Raw genomic sequence first — 20,307 nt, forward strand, 5'->3', positions numbered from 1 at the left:
TCATAATATATCAAATCTTTGAGAAAAGATAGAAAAAATTTTCTCGTATGATTGAAAATCTGCTCCATCTATTGCTCTATAAACCGAAACCTGCTGCTAGCAAAACCGTTTGGTCCCTGCGTTACTACGCTCATCTATATTTAAACTCTTCATTATTGAACACAAGGATTTTTTTGAGCGTGGATGCGTAGTTTTTTATGTAGAACTGAAGAATATCCAATTGACTTAAGGATATCCAAACAGAATATCCAATGAAAAACTTGGGTTTCACAAAAGTAATATTGTTAGAAACGCAAGACTTAACAAAGACGCGAGGCGGAGCTTCGAATCACTTGCGGCAGAATGAAAGCGCAATTTTAGAAGCTACCAAATAGTCTGTGAGATGGAAAAAAATAAATCGAAAAAAAGCTTGAAAAAGCCACCAACTCTGTTGGAAATACGAAACAATCAATCGCAGAAAAACAGACAAAAAATATAACCACTAGCATTAAACAAGCTTTCAGTAATTTGCAGATGTTTACTAAGCCAACAAAACGTCGTTAGACATCAATTATACTGAAACCAAAAAATGGTATCAAAAATGTTGTCATTCAAGAAACTTCAAAAAAGTCAACACATTTTTTTTAGGAAATATGAATTCAACCTCAGAAAAAGAAACAGACGAGAAACGCAACCTATAACTAAAAGTTGCTAAGGTTCGACATACAACCTAAGCTTCGCTTCGCAAATACTAGGGAAAACACGACAAAAAGCAGCTCTATGAAGTGCAATACGAAGAATAAGAAATAAGCCTCGAAATTATTAAATTTCAGCTATTCTAGGATTCAATCTGCTACCTAGAGGTTATGAGCCCACGCACTAACCGGGTTACAAAAAATGGTCTTCGTAATATCGCACTACGCTGATCGCTTGTGTTATAATGAAGCAACATCAATTTCAAATACAAGTAAAAAAAAATTGTTCACGGGAAAAAAACTTGTTCCCAATTACAAAATACTTGCTCGCACAAGTGTAATTAATTAACTTACAAAAACACTTATGTTTTCATTGCAGTGGTAATCTTAAACAGAGGCGAAGGTAAGGTGAAGCGATACGATTGAAGAAAACCGGTCCAGATCGATCAGAATGATTAAGGCTAGTTTTAAAACAAAGAGGCCCAGACAAACGAATAGGAAATTAACATCAAAATAAGCTAAGCAAGCGGTTACAGAGCCGGAAAAATCTCAGCAGAAACCCTTTTACCGAAAAAAAAATTCAACAAGTTTTCAGAATTATCAAAAGTCCTTTTCCACCTCAAAACTAATATGCCCATTCCTCCTTTAAAAAACTATTTAACCGTCATATGAAACAAATTGAAGCCACCAAGCCGATATTTTACAGGCAAAAACTTCTAAACCCAAAATATAAAAAAAACCGAAAAGATAATCAAAAAAGTTAAGACTAATTCAACTTATTAAGTCCCCCTCGCCCTCGAAACACAAACACGCCACGGGGACTTTTTCCGCTCGTCAAAAGACGCAATATGAGCCCATTAAGCCAATGTATTATAAGCCGAAACCTATCAAACCGAAAAAAAAGAGCTGAAAAAAGCTTGTCATCAAAAGTTTGAACTATAATTTCTATTAAGAATTTTAGCATTTTGTGCAATCCAGAGAGGCAAGCAATAAAAATCTTTTTCCCTCAAAACCACTCAAGCCAGATCAGTCAGTCGATAAAATATAAGTCGAAATCATTCGAGCATAATAAAGTTTTTAAGCAAAAAAAATAGATATAAAGTCATGGTTAGTGAAATTTCTAACAGCAGAAATAAATCAGAACACTTAAAGCAACTACAATGTTAATTGCGAATAGCGAAAATTTCTAAGATGTGGCAACTAAGCCAACAAAACATAAGCAGACAAATAATCAGCCGGCAATCTTTTTTGAAACGGACCATTTCCTGTTTAAAAAACAAACAGGTCCTATCAGATTCGAACCCAGCCAGGACCTTTGCCGTCCCAGGCGTACTCGCTAACCCGGGAACAGTAAGAAATCTGATGAACATTATGAACTGCGCTTACATTTGCCATTTTTAACTTTGACTATTCTCTGAACAAAGTTATATCTGGGGGAAAAGTCTAGTACCCGATTGCAATGCCTATCGCACGGGTAATTCACAACTCAAAGGAAAAGCTTTGAGCGGATCTTGGAGCCACTTATTCTTCACCGCACAAGAATATTGGAACGTTTTTTTCTTTCATTTCCACACTGCTAAGCTTTTAGTCTTACCCACTATATTCACACGAACCCATCCGTCTATTTTCAAAAAAAAAATTCAAAAAATGTATTCAGTTTTCAACTAATTCAGCTACAAGACATTGTTTAAAGTCCAGTTTGCAATTTTCTCTTGTCTATATTGGTACAAAAATGTCTAATTATTCGTCATCTTCGTCGTCTTTGGACTTTTCGTGGAGTAGAACGTAATCCCTGCTGCTAAAAGCAAACTTGACAACGTCTTTTTCTTTCAGCTCGAAGTACCTAAAACAACACAGCAGTCGGAAGATAAAAAAAATTGTAACGTTCCCCCTTCAGTACATTTAGATAGGTACCTACAAAACTTCAGAGCAGTACTTTTAGAAACGAATTCATCAATTTGATTAGATACCACATCTATCAATATTTCAAATCGAAACAATTAATGCTCGATAAAAAATGAACTAGTGCATAAAAAATACAGGCTCACAAACGATGACCTATTTCGATAATGGTTGAATAATTTCATCTAGACTCTTTGCTATTGTCGCTTAACTATCCACCAAATCACATAGCAAACAAGCTATTTCATTTTTGGTTGTTTATTGAAAACGCTACCAAAAGAATTGTCTACAGACAATTTTAAAAGTGACTGAACGCAAGTAAACAGAAAAAAAATACTGACTTGTTTTTGAAATTATCTCAACTTTCGAAGTTCAAACAAAAAAACAAAGGCCCTTAAAGCTCTGTGAGTTTCTAGAACAATTTATGACAAGTGCTTTTTTGTTTTAATTAAGCCAACTTGAGAAAATTGGCTCAATAAGTAACATTTTTACTTCGCTGGGAAACCTGAAAATTAAACTCCACTTTCGAAGATAGAATTTGATCACGTTTTTCATAGCCTTTACACTTTTGCTGTTCGATAGTTGCGCTTGCTTGCCTTTTACCAAAATAAATAAAATGAACATCACAGAAATCAAGTCAAACCACAATAAATTTAATTTGAGCCTGAACAATTTTAAGATTTTCGTGAAGAAAAACAAATAAAATCATCAAGACTTATATAAATGAAAACCATTTTGACTTTTCCTGGAAAAAAAACGAAAAAACAATCATCACGACTTTTCTAGGAGTCTGAACTACATGCATCGATTCCTAATGAAAACAGCATAACCGCGATAAATCAAATTTGAGCGTTAGCAAATATTTAAAAAATTTATTTCCCAAAAACCAAAATATTCATCACGACCTATATAAGAGTCTTCACTGCGGTCATTGAGTCTTAACAATAAACACATCATAGCCCTGTTCTTTTGCAGAAAGTAAAATAGTTTTCGTGCGTCGGAGTAAAGAAATAGCATTGTAAATTAACACTAGCTTAGCCAGCTTGGCGAGCGGTTGTGAAGTGGTTACGTCTCCCCCTTTCATTCGAAAGGTCGGATGTTCCCCATGCTCCGCGCTTGAGGGTGGGGCAACGCTACCCAGTACTAGAAAAATAGCCAAAAAATGCATGTATATCGGAACCAGGGGTACAACAGCGGTTCTCAGTTAACAGCTGAGTAGCTCGTATGTCGCTCCTTTCTCTTGTGGATAAATTATTTTAATCTTCATGAAATGTTTCAGAAAGATTTTAATTTAATTGAAAAAAAACGCGAAATTGCACTTCGCATATAAAAAGCAAATATAAACATCAGACAATGGAAAAAAGTCAATGAACGCAAGTAAACAGAAAAAAATACGGATTTAATATTTGAAAAATCAGGGAAAACATAGATGACCTTAAAACTCTTTGAATTTCTGAAACAATTTATGATTAACACTTTTTTGATAACAATAACCCAGCTTGAAAAACTAATCAATATGTCAAAATTTTATTTTTCCTAACTAGAAGTCAAACCGCGAAAAAGTAAACTTGAGCTTGAACAATTTTTAAGACTTTTCCTGAAAAAAAACCAAATAGATCGCGATGATTTTTTTTCATCGCGGCCTATATAAGAGTCTGAACTACGTTCATCTACGCTTAATAAAAAAACTCACCTTTGAGGTTCAATTTGAACTCCATTCAAAAACGTGCCATTTGGCGAATTTAGATCTATGATATATGGTCTGATAGCTCTACTCTGGGATCCGTCTGGTTTCGTGTAGGGCACTGATCTGTACTGGAGTACTGCATGTTGTTTCGATATTGATGGATGAAGCAGAGGCAAGTCGCAAATGTGTCGGTCTCGGCCAATCAGGTAGGCACTTTGTCTGTGCAGGTAGAGGGGTTTAAACTCTTCTGTTCCCTGTAAAGAAAACCAATTAACTTTCCAGAAAGTATGACTAATTCTGAATTACTCATTCTGAATTTCACATACAAGCGAAAATATACCGGGTAAAAATGAAACAAATTTTAGCATTTACTGTTCCGACCATTGAAAATGGGGAACTTGGTATTCGAGTAGGTTTTAGTTTTTTCTTTTTGTTTTCCACGCAAAATCAGCCACCACAAATAATCATCGGACAGGTTTGAGTGATAAATCATATTAAAACCCTTTCAGTCGTGATTTGCACATTTCAAAATTTCAAAATTTTTTTTCACGGTGTTAAAATTTTTGCGTTTTGGTCTAGTTTCGAGCCTATTAGTTAGGTCTTATTTCCAGTAAATGAGCCGTGCAGGCTTACAATAGCTTATTAATGTTTAATTTAAGAAGCCGTGAAAACTTAATTTTACTCAATTAAAGGTAGTTTTTGGGAGTTTTTTTAGGTCAATTTTGGGGAATCAAAAATTTGAAAATTCCAAACAAAATATTCAGAATTTTTTTTTTTCGTTTTTCTAGTCATTTTTCTGCAAAAACTGTTTTCCAATTGACCTATATTACTATGACTCTCAAATAAGCCTAAAATCTATTTTTTCGTTCAGATCTTTTTATTACTACATGCAGAAAAAACGACTAATTAGAAAAACATTTTTGTATTTTTTAAAGACATTCTCTGCTACTTGCACAGTAACCGACTATCATTATTCTCCGCAACATTAAACCGGCAAATTGTTTAGTTACGCAAGGAGCAAAAAACTAACCGGTCACGCGAAAATCTAGTATTGGCATCGCCTTTTAAAATCGCTTTACGCTTATCTAAATGCGCTGCTTATTTGCTGAATACTTTTCGCATTTTGCTATGACATAATAAAGTTTTTCATCGACTTGCTAACGTTAGCTTATTAATAAGTACTGGTTAGACATCTTTTACAAACATCTAGCTTTCATTCCGGTTAATCCTTTTGTAACTTAAGCCTCATGACTCCGCAACATTATATAGCTCACTTTAAAAGGGTAAAATCTCCATCTTTTCTTTGGAGGCTTCGCTTCAGGAGGCTCACTGTAATTAATTAAAACACCTCTAAACATATTAGTCTCCTTTGCCAATGCTCCAGATAGACCCAAATTAGGCTTTTCTTTCGGTTTCTCTGGTTTATTGTTATTATTTTGTCGATCATGTGAAAACTCAGTATCGTTACGATATATAGGCTCGTCGACTGATGCAGTTCCCCACCGACTGGCAACGGGTTCAGCAATCTCACCATCCGATAACGATCTTTCGCGTTTCACTTTCCTATGTGAACTTTTCCGACTGGGTGAATTGGAGTGAGATCTTGAATACCTGTGACGCTTACGGATATACTTTTCATGTGTTTGGGTTCGCTTCTCTGAATCGTTAGAATTTTCTCTTGTTCTGCTATGCTTTCGTTTCTTCTGAGGTATATCTGGATCATCTTTAATTTTCTCATGCTGATACCGATGTTTACGGTGTTTCCGATCTTCGATAGGCGAACCTGGCTCCTCTTTGATTTTCATGCCGCTATCTACAAACAGAAACTTGACAAAAGAACTTTTCAAAAAAAAGATTCATATTAATTAAAAATCATAGATAATCATAAAAAAATTGAATGAGTAAAACTTTGAACCTGCAAATTTTCTCAAGTGAAGCACGCCAATTGTGAGTCTACATAATTGCTAAGTGACACAAGCCAATAAAGACACATTAGCAGTTCACAGGTACTTTCTGAGCTGTAGGCTTTATTTCGGCCTCTGACGATCAGTTCTTTCTTGGACTTCCATAACCTCAGTCAATAGACGCTGTGTTACATTTCAGATGCCCAAAAAATATCCAATTTTTCATCAAATGTGTTAACACTGTTGCTTGATATAATAGTTTGTGAATTCCAGTCATTAATAGTGGCTATGGTGAAAAAGTTGTTTCTTGAAGTGGTCCTAGTCTTTCTGGTGATTATTTTGTACGGGTTTCCCCGCGTGCCCTAGTCATTAATTGAGAAAAGTCCTTCTGTTGCTGTTATAATTAGTAGCAAAAAGTTCGGACAGACAGTATTAATTAAAATGGGCAATCAGTGCTTTTCGACGCTTTTTCGCATGCACAACCCTTTTTTGCATGCACAACCTGAACAACCTTGAATTTTTTGTCAGGCCAAATTCAAAATGCGAGATAGTCGATTATCCGATGATTATGATAGCCTAATTTTTAAATACTGCAATGAACATCCAGCTTTTACTATAAAACATTTCGACGCTTCGGATGCAATTGCCCGCCGTGGTTATAGGTTTTGAGCGAAACTCGGAACTACTTAACCCCTCCCCTTATTGTATCTACTGAAGAATCTCCATCCCTGTAAATAAAAACAGTAAATTTGCACTAGAGCATTTTATGTAAATTCGAATTTTGCGTCATTCTGATTGGTCGAAAGTTCGCTACAAGTGATCTTATTAACGATCTCTTCCCCTTTCTTGAAAGGGGACTGTTAAGTAGATCCCGTAACTCTGCTTTTTGAACTTTCGACGTTATGTTTATTTCAGTTTTAATTTTCATTGATGTCTAGGAAGTTGCTTTTTTAAATTAATTCGGTCTGTCCGAAATTTTTACTTCTCTATACATCTTGATTTCCAATTAACATTTTGTAAGCTTCAATCATTCTTCCTCGCTTTCGTCTGTATTCAAGAGTTGGGATGCTCAGAATATTTAGTCTGTTTGATTATCTAAATTTTCATATGACTAGGGCTACTCGTTGCGCGTCGTTGCACATTTTCGATTTGGATTTTATCTTTCGTAAGGTGGTTTGCGTACTCTAGGTGCGGCCTCACTGTGTAACAGTCACCTACTTCGGTCACATACGAGGCTTAAGAAGAATAGGCACTATAACCATTGGCTCAAGAGTCCGGGACACTATCTCTTGTGTTTTTCCACCTCAAAACGGTCGGAGCCAATTCGGTTCGCTTGCGACATGAGACTAGAACCCGTTACAGCTTAAAGGCCATTACCAAAATACCCCCACTCTAGAAAATAAGAACGTCCCCATACTTAGGTCTCAAAATACCCAAAATACACGAACGCCGTTAAAAACAGGGTCGGAACAATCCGTTAAGTTACTTTTTATTGGACAGTGGACCTTTGATCCATTCCAGATGGATCAACCTAAAACTCGCCTCACCTCAACATACTTATTATAAAATGCACTCGAGAAAACTAAATTTGGTAATTACATAGCAGCACGCTTGAGAAACAGAGTAATTAAACTAATTAATGACTCTAGCATAAATATAATCGAATATAACTCAAGAAGTTTTCTAACGATGAGTTCCAATCAAGGGAAATAAGTTTTAATTCAAGAAAGTGGTTTTGGATCTGGACCATTGGGAGACTTCACTTGTCTGCCTTTCCGTTGAAGGTTCACACTGGTACAGTTGATTCTTGCTCTGCTCTTGTATTTGTTTGGTCTCCTATATCAGATAGGGCAGTTCTACTCTAGTTTTCTACGATGGAAATTGCGAATAGCAATTTCCCACTGTATTTATTTGGTAACTTTCCCGCAATTGTAATTCGGTTGTTCTGTTTAGATTTGATGTTTTCAGTTGTCGCGAGAAAACTGAGCATGACAGGCTCCATTCGAATTTTTTAAAAATAAAACTTCATTCCAAAACCACGTATTTTCGTGCTCCTCAAGGTCAAACTTCCAGATATGACCGACTGGCACATACTCCCCGGACTCAAGATCGATGTCCTCAACGCGTGCTGCCGTCTGTGAGTGAATTCCCAGAAACCCGAGTGTTACTCAAGATACAGTGCCAGTGGTCATTTACAGAAGTTTGCAGCAGACTTAAAATTATCTACACCCCAAAATTCACAACCATGTAAAATTTTCTCACTATCGCTAAACAGCAATCAAAATCTGCACACACCTGCACCTGTGAATTTTCGCTTTTTAAGCTAGTCTTTAAAATTTCTTTTGTCCTATTCAATCAGGAAATTGTCATGCAGCATTTTGATTTATATAATAGATATAATATATTAATAACAATATCTCATTTGTTAAAATCTCTTTTTCGTGAACCTAGATTTCATCCAAGTTCACTACCAAGCCCCTTTCTTTCCCTCTCAAGACTAAAGACTCTAGAATTCCCCACTGAGCCACCTGCTCACCTCGCGTTCTTCGCCTTCGAGGTACCAGACCCAGATGCATTTGACACCGTGATCTGCTTCAACAGTGTAACATTCGCCCAAATACTACACAGCGACGGAGCGTAGAAAAAGTACCTATTAACGACTGGCAGGCGTCAGTTACCTTAATCCTACTCGTTTTTCACCGTCTCGACCTTGCCAGTTGATTTTCTGGTCTGTTTAGGGCTAAGTAAAAAGTTACTAATTTTAGGCCATACTAAAACCATCTTAGGCGTTACTAATATCTGTCCCTCCGGAAGGTTGCGCTGTGCCAATCTGGCAGAATGGCACATACTCCCCGGACAAATCCCCATCAATGTCCCTATTGATCACATAACACCGGGTTATTGTCAAGTAGTACTCCAGTTCTCTGTAACTAATCTTACAAATCGCATAAGAAATTGAAACTTATCTACTCCACCACAACTCACTACGTGTCACAAATGGCATCGTACTACATCTCACTGCCTTTCAACATTTTCACAAAATATGCACCATGAGGAGTGTCCTAGATAAATCTCTGTTCTGACTACTTACGTCATCTTGCCATAAAACTTCTTTTCGCTCTTGCTGATTAAAAAGTTGGGACGTGGCACGGCCACGCACCCGTTAAAATTAACTAAACGTCACTCACCAAGTAAAGTCAGTTATTTATGCGGTCCTATTTGATAGTAAAACTAAGAAACTCTGTGGCTAGGAAAGTTATTGAGTTACTCACCCTTTTCGAGCGAGCTTACCCAAACTTACCATGTCGCCACACAGTGAAATTGTGTCTTACACAGGTTAAAAACTTCAGTCGTGTTTAAATAGGTAAATATACTCACCTATGTTCTATATATATACATAAGTAGCACAACTAAAATTTTCTTTCATTAATTTTAACAATTGTAACAATTTTCAAAGTTTGGTCTGACCAAACTAGATCAAAACAAAAATTTTAACAACTCAATAATCAAACTTGGTTGATTAGTTTAAATTTTAGCACACAAAGACAATCAAGTTTTCTCTCCTTCTCTTCCTTTCTTGTTCAAGTCTTCAGTTGTCCTCTTTGTTCCATCATCTTCATTCCATTGCTTCTCCATCCTGATCTTCAGCTTCACTGTCTTCTAGGACTTTTTCTAACATGTCCATGGAGTTGCGGGCCGTGCCCCAACTCTCCTGTTCCAACAGCCTCGTTTTGCAACAAGGTAGCAGGTCCACATCCACCTTTTGCTCCCGGTTCCTCCAAAAGCTGTTGTGAAGACACAGGCTCACATTTCGTTCTAGGTCAGCTCTTAAGACCTCTCTCTTCTCATCTTCAGTTACACAAGGCGCTCCAGCTACTCGCTTCACCGCCGTGGTGACCGCGTTTCTGTGCGTCAGGAATGTTCTCTTATAGGCTCCCGGTCCTATATCTAGCTGGAAAGATTGTAGGCTTCCGTGTTCCTCGACATGTGACGCTTCGCGCGTTCATACATCCATGACGTCATCACAGCACGGAACCAAGGCATCAAAATTTGCCTTGACCATATTCTTTCAATGGCTTTGGGTATTCTCAGAACCTTGCAGGTGGTTCTGAAAAGATCCAACTTGCGGCTCATCTTTACGTTGCTCAGCTGCTCAGGAGTCGGCATGGCCGTCTCCTGTTCACTTGTGTCCGCGTTAGCTTCCAACCACCTCACTGCCAGCATGGCACTAACCACCACGATTGACACCTGTTGATTCTGATCGGGCAACCCCGTAGAGTACAACTCCTCCACGTCCCATACTAGCATCAGATTCCCGCGTTTGGGGTACCACAACGTCTGCGCTAAGTAGTGGCAAGGATACTCCCCATGGGTCATTAGTATGTTCCTTCGGGTCCGATACCCTGAGGCTCCCAGCAACGGTTCCACTTCCATCATTATTCTATGCACCTCGTCCTTTTCTTATATGGTGGGGAATTCAGTGGGTAACGCTCCACTCGCTTTCTGCTTCTGGAACTCGCTCACATTACCTTCGTTCAACCTCATGAACTCTTCACCCACTACGTCTTGCAACCGCCCAAAAGATCTTTGCCAACAAATCATATGACCTCTCCGACATTCTGGCCAACCTCACGCACTGTGGCACAGAGAAAAGTTGGCTAATCAACACCTGCTGCGTCCTCGCATCCATCACCACCATGTGTGTAGGATACCTACTATTGCAATATGGTGTGGAGCTCGAACCCACCAGATATTTTGATTCAGTAGGTCTATGATAGGCCTCACTATCCTTCAGATTCATTTCATTTTCAAGAGCTTCTCGCCAGCCTCCAATCTTCTGCTCTGTCTGTAATGCTCCAGGGAATACTTCCACGCTGAGGGACGTCACTAGCTCATGGGCACGCTCCAGGCGCTCCAGCGATTCTATCGAGCTCGTCATGCTACAAAATCCCAAAGCAGTGGTCAAGTTTACATCCGTCACCCCATGACAGTCCGCGACCAACTCCTTGCCACTCTTATCCGACATGCTCAATCTTCCGTACAGTCGTGCCAGTTATCGATGCTGCTCGCTCAGCGTAATCAGGCAGTGTCCCAAGTTACAAACATGTCCTTCCATCCCACTATGTTGAGCTAAACAGGTGCCTTGCCTCAACCAACTGCTCGATGGACTTTCCTCGGATGGCTTCGTGGATGGGTTGCTCTTCCGCTTCGTCATCCTCATGGCCAGCAGATGGTGTATCATGGCCAGATCATGCAGACTCGCGTCATCATCCATGTCTAACGTGATATCCGCCGTCATGTCCCAGATTAAACCGGCGTTAGGATGGGGACACCAAGAAGGCTTCATGAGTTCCCACATGGTTACTAGGCTGGTTTTCAAGGGACCGTCCCAAGAACCAAAATCAAAACTCACTTGCCCCTTCAGCTCGGGAACCGAGGGTTCGACCACTCGTTCTTCTAAAATAATTTCCAGCTTGGGTTGTTCCACCATCAGTATTCCAGTTTCCTTAACCCGTTCGACCCAGAAATTGAGCACTATGACTTGCTCATAGTCAAAGTACGCTTCTCTGGCTTCTTCATTCACGAAGGGATTATACGCCATCCCCGGTATGCCAGACACATATTGGAACGATTTCAATTTCACTAGTGTTGCAAAGTCTTTCTGTCCCCTGACTGTTTCAATCAACTCCCGGCTCACTTTCAATCCTTTGTTGGAATACCTTCTCTTTTATTCCAACTTGCGATAGCTCTCCATGTCGTTCGACTCCCTACTTGGTACAACCAACGGCATATCTTGATATAGTTCCAGGAGTGCCCTAAGGAAGTTTCTTTCGTAATCAACTCCCTTTTGCCGAATGATCTCTATGCATTCTCCCAAAACAGGAGTGGGGATACGATCCACCACGAACCTTACAAAGCAAAGGGCATCCTTACGCTTAGCCCAGGCTATCGCAGAATCGTCTTTTGAAATCAACGCTTGCAGGGCTTCCATCAACTCCAGCTCATGTTCCTTTGATTTCAAATCATTACTGGCTTCATATTCCGCCTTCTTGATGCCCATCAAGCACCAGGCCAACCGCACTTGCAGGTCAGTTCTCATGCACGGGTGAGCCAGGTACGCTGCCACCGTCGCAGGTGCATGCATCGTCTCGTCGAAGTATCTTTGGAGGGCCGCCCTCCAAGAGATTTCCAGTAGCTTTTCCAGCCCGATTTCGTTCGCCTCCGAGGACATTATCGTGCCGTATTCTTTCCGATTTAGGTTAAAATTCTCAGTAAGCCCTTTCAGATATTCCTGCATGGCTCGCTTCTCGCTCCAAGCCATCAGGTGTCCTCTCGCGGAATTCCTCGCCTTCAACATCTCCACATAACCCCCTGCTGGATCTCCCATGTGGATCGATTCTGGCACAGTGACTCGACTGTACTCGACCACGTCGAGTTGTCCCTCCAGTTTCATCTTGGCCATGTTGGTTCGCGAATCCTGTAATCATCAAGTCCTCCAGATCCACACTGACTGATGATCTCCATCTCAAGCTTAGTGTCTGCTAGGGTTCGTGCAGTCTTCTTTGATTTCGTGGCTGTTGTGGTCAGACCTGCCAAGAGCATAGGGGGTATCAGGTTCTCTTTTTCTCCCCCGGTCAGCGTCGCTCCATCTCCTTGCCCGCTCTCGCCTGAACGACCGGCGCTCGTCAAAGAGGCCACCACTGCACTGGCTTTCGACTTCACCACCCTCTGATTCACGGCTCGACTTCCTGTCTTCCCTTTCAGTCGCTTCAGCCCTTTTCTGGCTCGTCTGACGGGTAAATTCTTCGTGACCTGCTGGTCATCGGCACTGTCCTCTGTAACTGACTCGGTCAGAACATCAAGCTCTATGGAGTTCATTAATTTCTCCAGGACCTCACGCATAATGGGTTGGTTCAATCCCACCTTCATTATTGACTGCGTCCCATATCGTCGTATCACGTCTCATGACCTTTCCATGAAGTTCACTCGGTTCCAGGTTGCCCCTGTCTTGCTCTCTAGTTCACTTTGGTATCTCTCCGATTTCTCTTCCGGTAGCGTACTCAGGAAGGATACCCTCATTGACTCTTCAATCTTCCTCCTCCTTGGTGACTCATGGAGCAACTTTTGTGGATCCCTATTTCGGCACTCTCTTGCCTGGCTTATTGGGTCCATCGGGGATAAGTCGGCCGACGCCTCCTTTGTAGGGGACATGAAAGACGATGGCGTCATCAGAAACAGACTCCCATCAACTTCCCCGTCGTCGTCTTCACTAAACCGGTACTCCAGCAAGTCTCTCTCTAACGCTCCTGGATCCGTCTCACCCGGCTTTTCTGTCTTTCCCCCGATGTCGTCATCGTCCTGATCCATTAATTCATCGTCATCCGCATCAGGTTTTGGCTTAGGTCCTGAAGGGCCTTGTCGTGTGTCTATGCCCGAGTCCGGCCGCGCCGGTACGGTCAGGTCTCCTGCGTGATAGAACAATTCATCATTCACCAGGAAATCCACGGACTCCTCGCCATGTGGTGCCAGGTACTCTATCGTTATGTATGAGCCTCCTCTGCACTCCTTTGCCACTCCCAGCATCACTACTTTCACTTCTCCTGACCACCTCAGTCTTGATAAGTCATCTGGGGGAGCATACACCTCGTTCCACACCTCAGCCGAGACCTCTGGTCTCCTGGAAGGTGGTGCCTTGATCTTTTTCCTGCTCCAAGCATCAGGAAATGTGAAGTCAAATGTGTGCGCGGCTGCAACGTTCCAACTGATGAAGCGCGGCTCCATCCCTTCACTCCACTCCAGCGTTTTCCTCTCTGCATCACGAGCTGCTTCGATGCGAGGGGCAATGACGGAGATGTGACTCCCAACAACATCCTTCTTATCGGTGGGTATCGAGGGCATTGGTCCGGCAGCGGCCTGGACTGAGAAAGCCACGCTTGCTGGTTCTCTTTCACGTGTGCGTAGGCCTCTGGCAAAAGTGGGACTCTCATTGCCGCTCCTGAATCTTTCACTACTGGTCTCAGATTCCAAAGCTTCGGGTTAAACTGGATGTGAGAAAGGTCTTCGCGGCCCATTCGGCACTTGAAGTTGTTGTTGAAATCCATCAACACCCCACCCGGCTCCGCTATTCTTCCGAACAGCCTATCGTCACTGGCCAGCCCTCTCAGCTCCCTCTGCTCTACCCAATTCAGCACGGAACAATCTACGACTGAGACCAGGTTGACATACAACACAGAATTCCTGTATGCCTTGACGTACAACACAGAATTCCTGTATGCCTTGCACGTCCGGGAACACGAAAGACATCACCGGTCCATACACCACCGTGACGAATTCCCGCAGTCCGTGAATCAGAGCCAAGGGATCGATTCGCATCATGACCGCCAAGTATGTCAGCAAGGGCATGCCACAATATTGCTTACACTCACCCGCATCCGTCGCCACCTTATCTTCTCCCGTGACACTTCTGTTCTGTTGCAAGAGATATTGGAGCAGGAGAGTCCTCCAGTCTTTCATTTTCCTGAGCGAGGCGGTTTCCAACTGCGCGTTGAACTCACCAATCGTCCCCTGGAGTTGTTCGGGGTAACGCAGCAGCACAAGCAAATCACCAAGCCGACCATAGGTCATGGCAATCAGAGTCAGGAGTCCATTCAATCTCAAATCTGCCAACGCTTGGGTGAAGAGATTCGCAGGCCCCTTCACGAAATTCTCATGACCAAATGTCACGTACAGGGCTAATATCAGACCAATCGACAGCTTCCTGATATCCTTAACGAAGCTCGCGATCAGGTTCCGAGATGCCCTTGGATAGCACGTCGACAGGAAGGATGGCGTCCATCCCACTCCCATTCCACCCAAGATGGCATTTGATCATTCATATTGTGCCCTCGTGGCCAGTACGTCAGCTTGGAACTTGTCCAACGACATTGTGTTCACATCCTACATCAATTTCAACATCATACCCCCGGCTAACTACCGGGCATCAAACAAGTTCTTCAGATACGCGTGTATCTCTTTGATCATTGCCGGCGCATGCTCGAAAGCGTCCTCTCCCAAGGTATTCATGTTCAACTTCGTAGACATGTCCGTCTTGTACTGTCCCCAATGACTAGGGTCCGGACGGTTCCAAGGCAGCACGCTGCTTGGATCAACTCCTTCCACCGGCACGGCGCTTGTCGATGGTCCTGCTGCTGAAGCAGGGTTTGCCATAGCGGGCGGGTCGTTCCTCCCAGACACGGTCTGGGAGTTATTCCTGTTCTGATCAACTGATCTCCCGAGTCGGCTTTCAAGCGGTTGTGTCCTGGGAGGAGGAGCAGTCCCTAGCCTCTCTCTCACGTTTGAGCTCGGAGCGATGGGTGCAGCTGTAGCCGTCTCCGTTGCCAAAGGCCCTAGGCGGTTGACGAGGTATTCGGGCACGCTTGCCCTTATTCTATTTCCTCCGGTCGAACTGGTCCAAGCCAGAGAACTAGTCGCCCTCGACTCCTGCTCCACTTCCCTCAACTGCGTCTGAAACACGTCATTGATCCAGTGTCTCCCTTGTTGAGTGTTGAATTGTATCCCATCTCTGGTGAGCGCGATGTGATCAATCATGCGCAACATGTTCTCCAGATCCAGAAGCCGCAGCTCGCCAGGTTTGTTTCTCACCAGACTGCGGATCATTTCGTTCCACCGTGTCACGTTGCCATTCATAAAATCTGCCACTACGGTGCCCACCATCGGGTTCTGTGGTATCGTGCACGGCACCACAAGCCTGGGCCTGTACTTCTCCTTTAGTTCGTTCAGGAGGCAGACCAATAGAGGCTCCCAATTGCTCTCCGGAGTCACTGGGGCTCTCGAGACGTCATTGGTTCCCAGCATTATTACCAGCGTATCCAGGTAATCTTCGCTCTGGAACTCCATCATCTTGATGACCTGAGCCACTGAGGCTCCTCCAAAGGACAGAGCGGTAGTCTGACCATAGACGAAGATCTCATTCAGATCCCTCACCAAACTGTCTCCTATGATCAAGTGGCGATTTCCTGGGGGAATCACCTGGTCGCTCGTAGCGGGGTTCCAGCTCATGTCATTCAGGCAGGCTCGAGGATGCTCCGCGGCAACTTGCGTGAACTGGTGACGTGCAATCAGATTCTTCCTAATGTCCACCACGCGAGACTTCTGAAAGGTTCCGCCATGCGCAGTCCCCGAGGACGCTACCGTGCGGGGTGCTCGCTGCGAACCATTGGATGAATGATCACGACGTTGGGAAGGAACGATCCTACCCAATGTCCGCCCAGTGGTTCTGTTGATCTCATCCATTGTTGCTCTGGCCACTCGATTGAATGATTCTTGGAACTGGGGAGCGAGATAGGTGTCAGAAGGGTCTGGTATCGTGTTCCTCTGACTGGGAGCAGACTGTTGTGTCTGCTGAGGAGCCTCGGGCCCTCTCGATGTACACAGCTCCTGTACTCTTGTCTTGGGGCGTGTGTCCCTGGATCCCTCCGAGGACTTCATCGTCGCCAGAACCTCCTGTGACACTTGGCTCACCTTTGCCATATACAGCTCCTTCAGGTGCTTTATTTCGTCCTCTTTGTAGGCCACCTGCAGACCCTCGTACTTCTTTTTCCATTCGTCTCTTTCTCGAGCTATCGCCCTATACTCCTGGAGTTTGGCACACAGCTCACTCTGATCTCTCTCTTTCTTCTCCAACGTCTCAATCGTCTCCGACGTCTGGATCTCTATTTCGCTCACCCTCACTCTCTTCGGAGGAGGAGCAGCTGTTGGAGAGTCGACTGAGTGTGACGGGCCTGGCCCATCACGTTGTCTTTTCGCTCCGATGAGCGGCTGCGCAGGTTGGATCGGCAAGGTCATCTCACCTAGCCGGTGGTACCTCTGTTCAACCAGTCCTGGCTCACGAACCAGGTCGTGGCCAGACATTTCTCCACGCCGCTACCTCATCAGTCGGTTTCGACCTCTCTCGGCGGTCCCGGACTCACCGAAGGCCAACATCAACACCACTTCTGTAGGGCGATCTCCTCGACCCTCTCGTCCTAACGCATTGAGGAGCGCGACCACAAACATCGCCAGGCCCGGGTCTTCTCGTGTAAAGTCACAATCGATCAGTCGCTGATAGATCTCGTCTAGAGTCGCTCCTAGACTCGCTGAGAGGAATTCCATTAGTTCGTTCGTGTCACCCATTTCTTATCGTGTTGATTCTTGTTATCGTGTAGTTTCTTCCGGGTCGTTTGATTCAATGAACTCAAAAAACAATTTCTGATCAATCAAGATCTAAAAAACAAGTCGCGACTTAAAATCATCATTTTTGGATAAGACATCATTCAAAGTTTAAAACTCTTCATTGAAATTCTCTTCTCAATTCTGACTTAAAAATTTAGCACCAAGGTGGATCTTCCACCTGTATCTTTGTCAACGTAGCACAAATGAGCGCTGTCACCTTGACTACCTGGAGTATTCTAGGTCTTTTATGACACAAAACATAAAGCATATCATAACAATAACATAACACATAAACATCACACATCTACACTATCACATACAAACATAATTACTAATATTGTACCTAAAACTTAATCCTGATCTAAAACTTGACCCTAATTCCTATCAAGTGAACTTAATAGAAACCACTTATCGCCGAATGCAATTCCTAGCATATGCTCAGATAGTATTTTTTATGCAAGTAAACCTCTATGTCAGTTTCTGAAAATATCACATGTACAAGGGCGTACAACTCTCTCGGGTGTAGCTTTCCCCTATTAGGATCATTTACTGGTAATGAGAGAGAGGTCACTCCTCTCTCAACCAGAAAATCCCTAAGTCGAGTCAAGGCCAATACCAAGCTCTCTGGATCTACGTGTTGCCTATCAGTGGCCTTGGTAACCAGGAAACACAAATATTTCCCTGGTATCTGTGATGCAACAGGATGCAGCGCTATCATCCCTCCCACACCCGGCCTCTGTTTCCATAAAAGCTCGATATTCTTATACTCTCTTTTGAAATCAGCCGCTAGTGCTGTTTTGAAGCTTACGTCCGCGGTTATCGCTATCGCGCATGTGCGTTCCGTGAGTATAAAATCACTGTCCGTTATGACGATATTGTTTGAATAATGGCTCGGTAGGTCAAAATAAGATTCAAAAAGTTGTCCAAAAGGTGTTTTTTTTTAGCGATCTCGCCCTCTGTCTCTAGTTCTCCGGTTTCTCTTGCCGATTTCAATTTTTTATGATCAGTTTTTTGGTGTGGGTGAGTCCTACCCCCACTCCCCGGACAAAAATATCCATCGACGTCCCCGTCGATCGCCCAAAGTCTAGCAGATCGAGGTTGGATTGTGGAACACGTAGAGGACCATATGGGGCGACCCAGTTGGACTCGGTATTGTCATGACTGACGTATTTGATGCCGTCTTTATCGACGTCCTGAATCGTCAGGATTGTCTCTTTTGGATCTGTCGGCAGATCATGGAGCCATTCGAGCACCCGCAAGTTCGTTAGTTCTTGCTCATGAGTCTGTTCCGCTTCTGGTTCGCACTCCACTTCCGGTTCTGATCGATCGTCGATCCAGTCCTGATCCATGTCGTTCACCAAATCGATTTCTTCTAGCACCGCCACTTCGTCCAGTCCTACCAGCGAGTCCATCATATCACTCACCACTATCCTGTCTACGACGAAATCCTCGCCGTACGGATTGTATTTCTTCTTGTTTCTTTCTCTCTTGCTCTGGCGTGTTTCCATGGTGAGAGGAAAGTCAGGCTGTATTCCTTTGTCAGTTTCGATTTGTTCCGGGCAGTCCCAGTCTTCCTCGGCATAAGGTAGAGTTTCATCGTCCACCTCTACTCGCTCGGTCAACTCCAGATCCAGTGGTAAGTCGAAATCGTCCACCACCTCATTCCCGTCGTTTTTGTCGCGAGTACCCCTTTCATTCACCTCACAAGCAGGATCCACTATCAAATAGTCTCCCTCTTGCATGTCCGCTGGGATGCACCAGTCCTCTGACGAGGCATTGTGTGGTTTGATATTTTCGTAATGAGCTGCTCTTCCAGTGCTCAATCGATAAAAACGACCTCCTTGGTGCACTTCTGTTATCTGAAATGGACCACGCCATTTCTTTAATAATTTCTTGGTTCCTTTGGGTGGAACCACTTCCTGGAACACCCAGACGTAGTCGCCAACTGAGTAGGCTTTTGCATCGGCTGTCCTTTTATCAAACCTCCTTTTTTGTCTAATTTGCGCCTGTTGCGTGTTCCTCCTGCATAAATCATTGAGGTCCTGCTGTCTTCTAATGACATCCCGCACGTACGTTTGCGGTGCTGTTCTCTTCCCTTCATATTCAGGGTAGAAAAACATCAACGGAAGCGCTTTTTCGTGACCCGCTAGCATCATATGCGGACATATTCCCGTGGTGGAATGCTCTGTGCTGTTGTAAGCACCCATCACTTGCGGTAAGTGTCTATTCCAGTCATCCATGTAGCGTGAGCAATAAACTCTCAACATGGATACCAGCGTGCGATTCTGCCTCTCGACTAGGCCATTCGTTTGCGGGTGATAAATGGTCGAGTGGGCCTGTGCTACCTGCGACCTTTTCATTAACTCCTTCGTGAGATCACCCACAAAAGCTTTGCCATTGTCCGATTGGAATGTGATGGGGCAGCCGTGCCTCGCTATCCACACATTTATCAAATGATCGCACGTTTCTTCCGCTGATGCTGTCATGCAGGGTGCTGCCTCTGCATATTTCGTAAAATGATCAATCATTACCAGCACCTGATTGTAGCCCGTGGCTGTCATGCATATCTTCTGGTGATCGATCTGCACAACTTCATTGAATCTTGATGATTCTATTGATTGCAAAGGGAATCTCAGTTTCCTGGGGTCCTTCGCCTGTTGGCATGACAAGCACGCAGAGATCCACTTTTCACATGCCTTCTTCAAGCCAGGCCATTCGAATCGTTTCTGTATCCTGTTATACACTTTGTCCACTCCCTGGTGGCCCATTTGGTCATGTGAACGAAAGAGCAATTCGGTCTGGTATAACTGTGGTAACACTATCGTGTTGTACTTGTAAAGGACCTTGTCCTCCTCTCTACGTTTCCAGGCTACGATTCCGTCTTTGTTCAGGTACAACAAATCTTTTCTTTTCAGGTAGAACTGCTTCA

The 20,307-nt window shown here is 43.4% G+C and overlaps 1 protein-coding gene across 1 annotated transcript; it reads right to left on the minus strand.

Moving 5' to 3' along the window:
• Positions 1 to 2,308: 2,308 nt before the first annotated feature.
• LOC134845726 (smad nuclear interacting protein 1-like) lies at positions 2,309 to 6,665 on the minus strand. Its single transcript, XM_063862784.1, has 4 exons — positions 6,179 to 6,665; positions 5,538 to 6,076; positions 4,270 to 4,517; positions 2,309 to 2,517 (listed from the first exon to the last, which is right to left on the minus strand). Exons 2-4 carry the CDS (start codon positions 6,066 to 6,068, stop codon positions 2,415 to 2,417), a joined length of 882 nt encoding a protein of 293 aa, XP_063718854.1. The 5' UTR covers positions 6,069 to 6,076; positions 6,179 to 6,665; the 3' UTR covers positions 2,309 to 2,414.
• Positions 6,666 to 20,307: the final 13,642 nt, after the last annotated feature.

This window comes from Symsagittifera roscoffensis, chromosome 5, assembly GCF_963678635.1.
Source record: "Symsagittifera roscoffensis chromosome 5, txSymRosc1.1, whole genome shotgun sequence".
Lineage (NCBI taxonomy): Eukaryota > Metazoa > Xenacoelomorpha > Acoela > Convolutidae > Symsagittifera > Symsagittifera roscoffensis.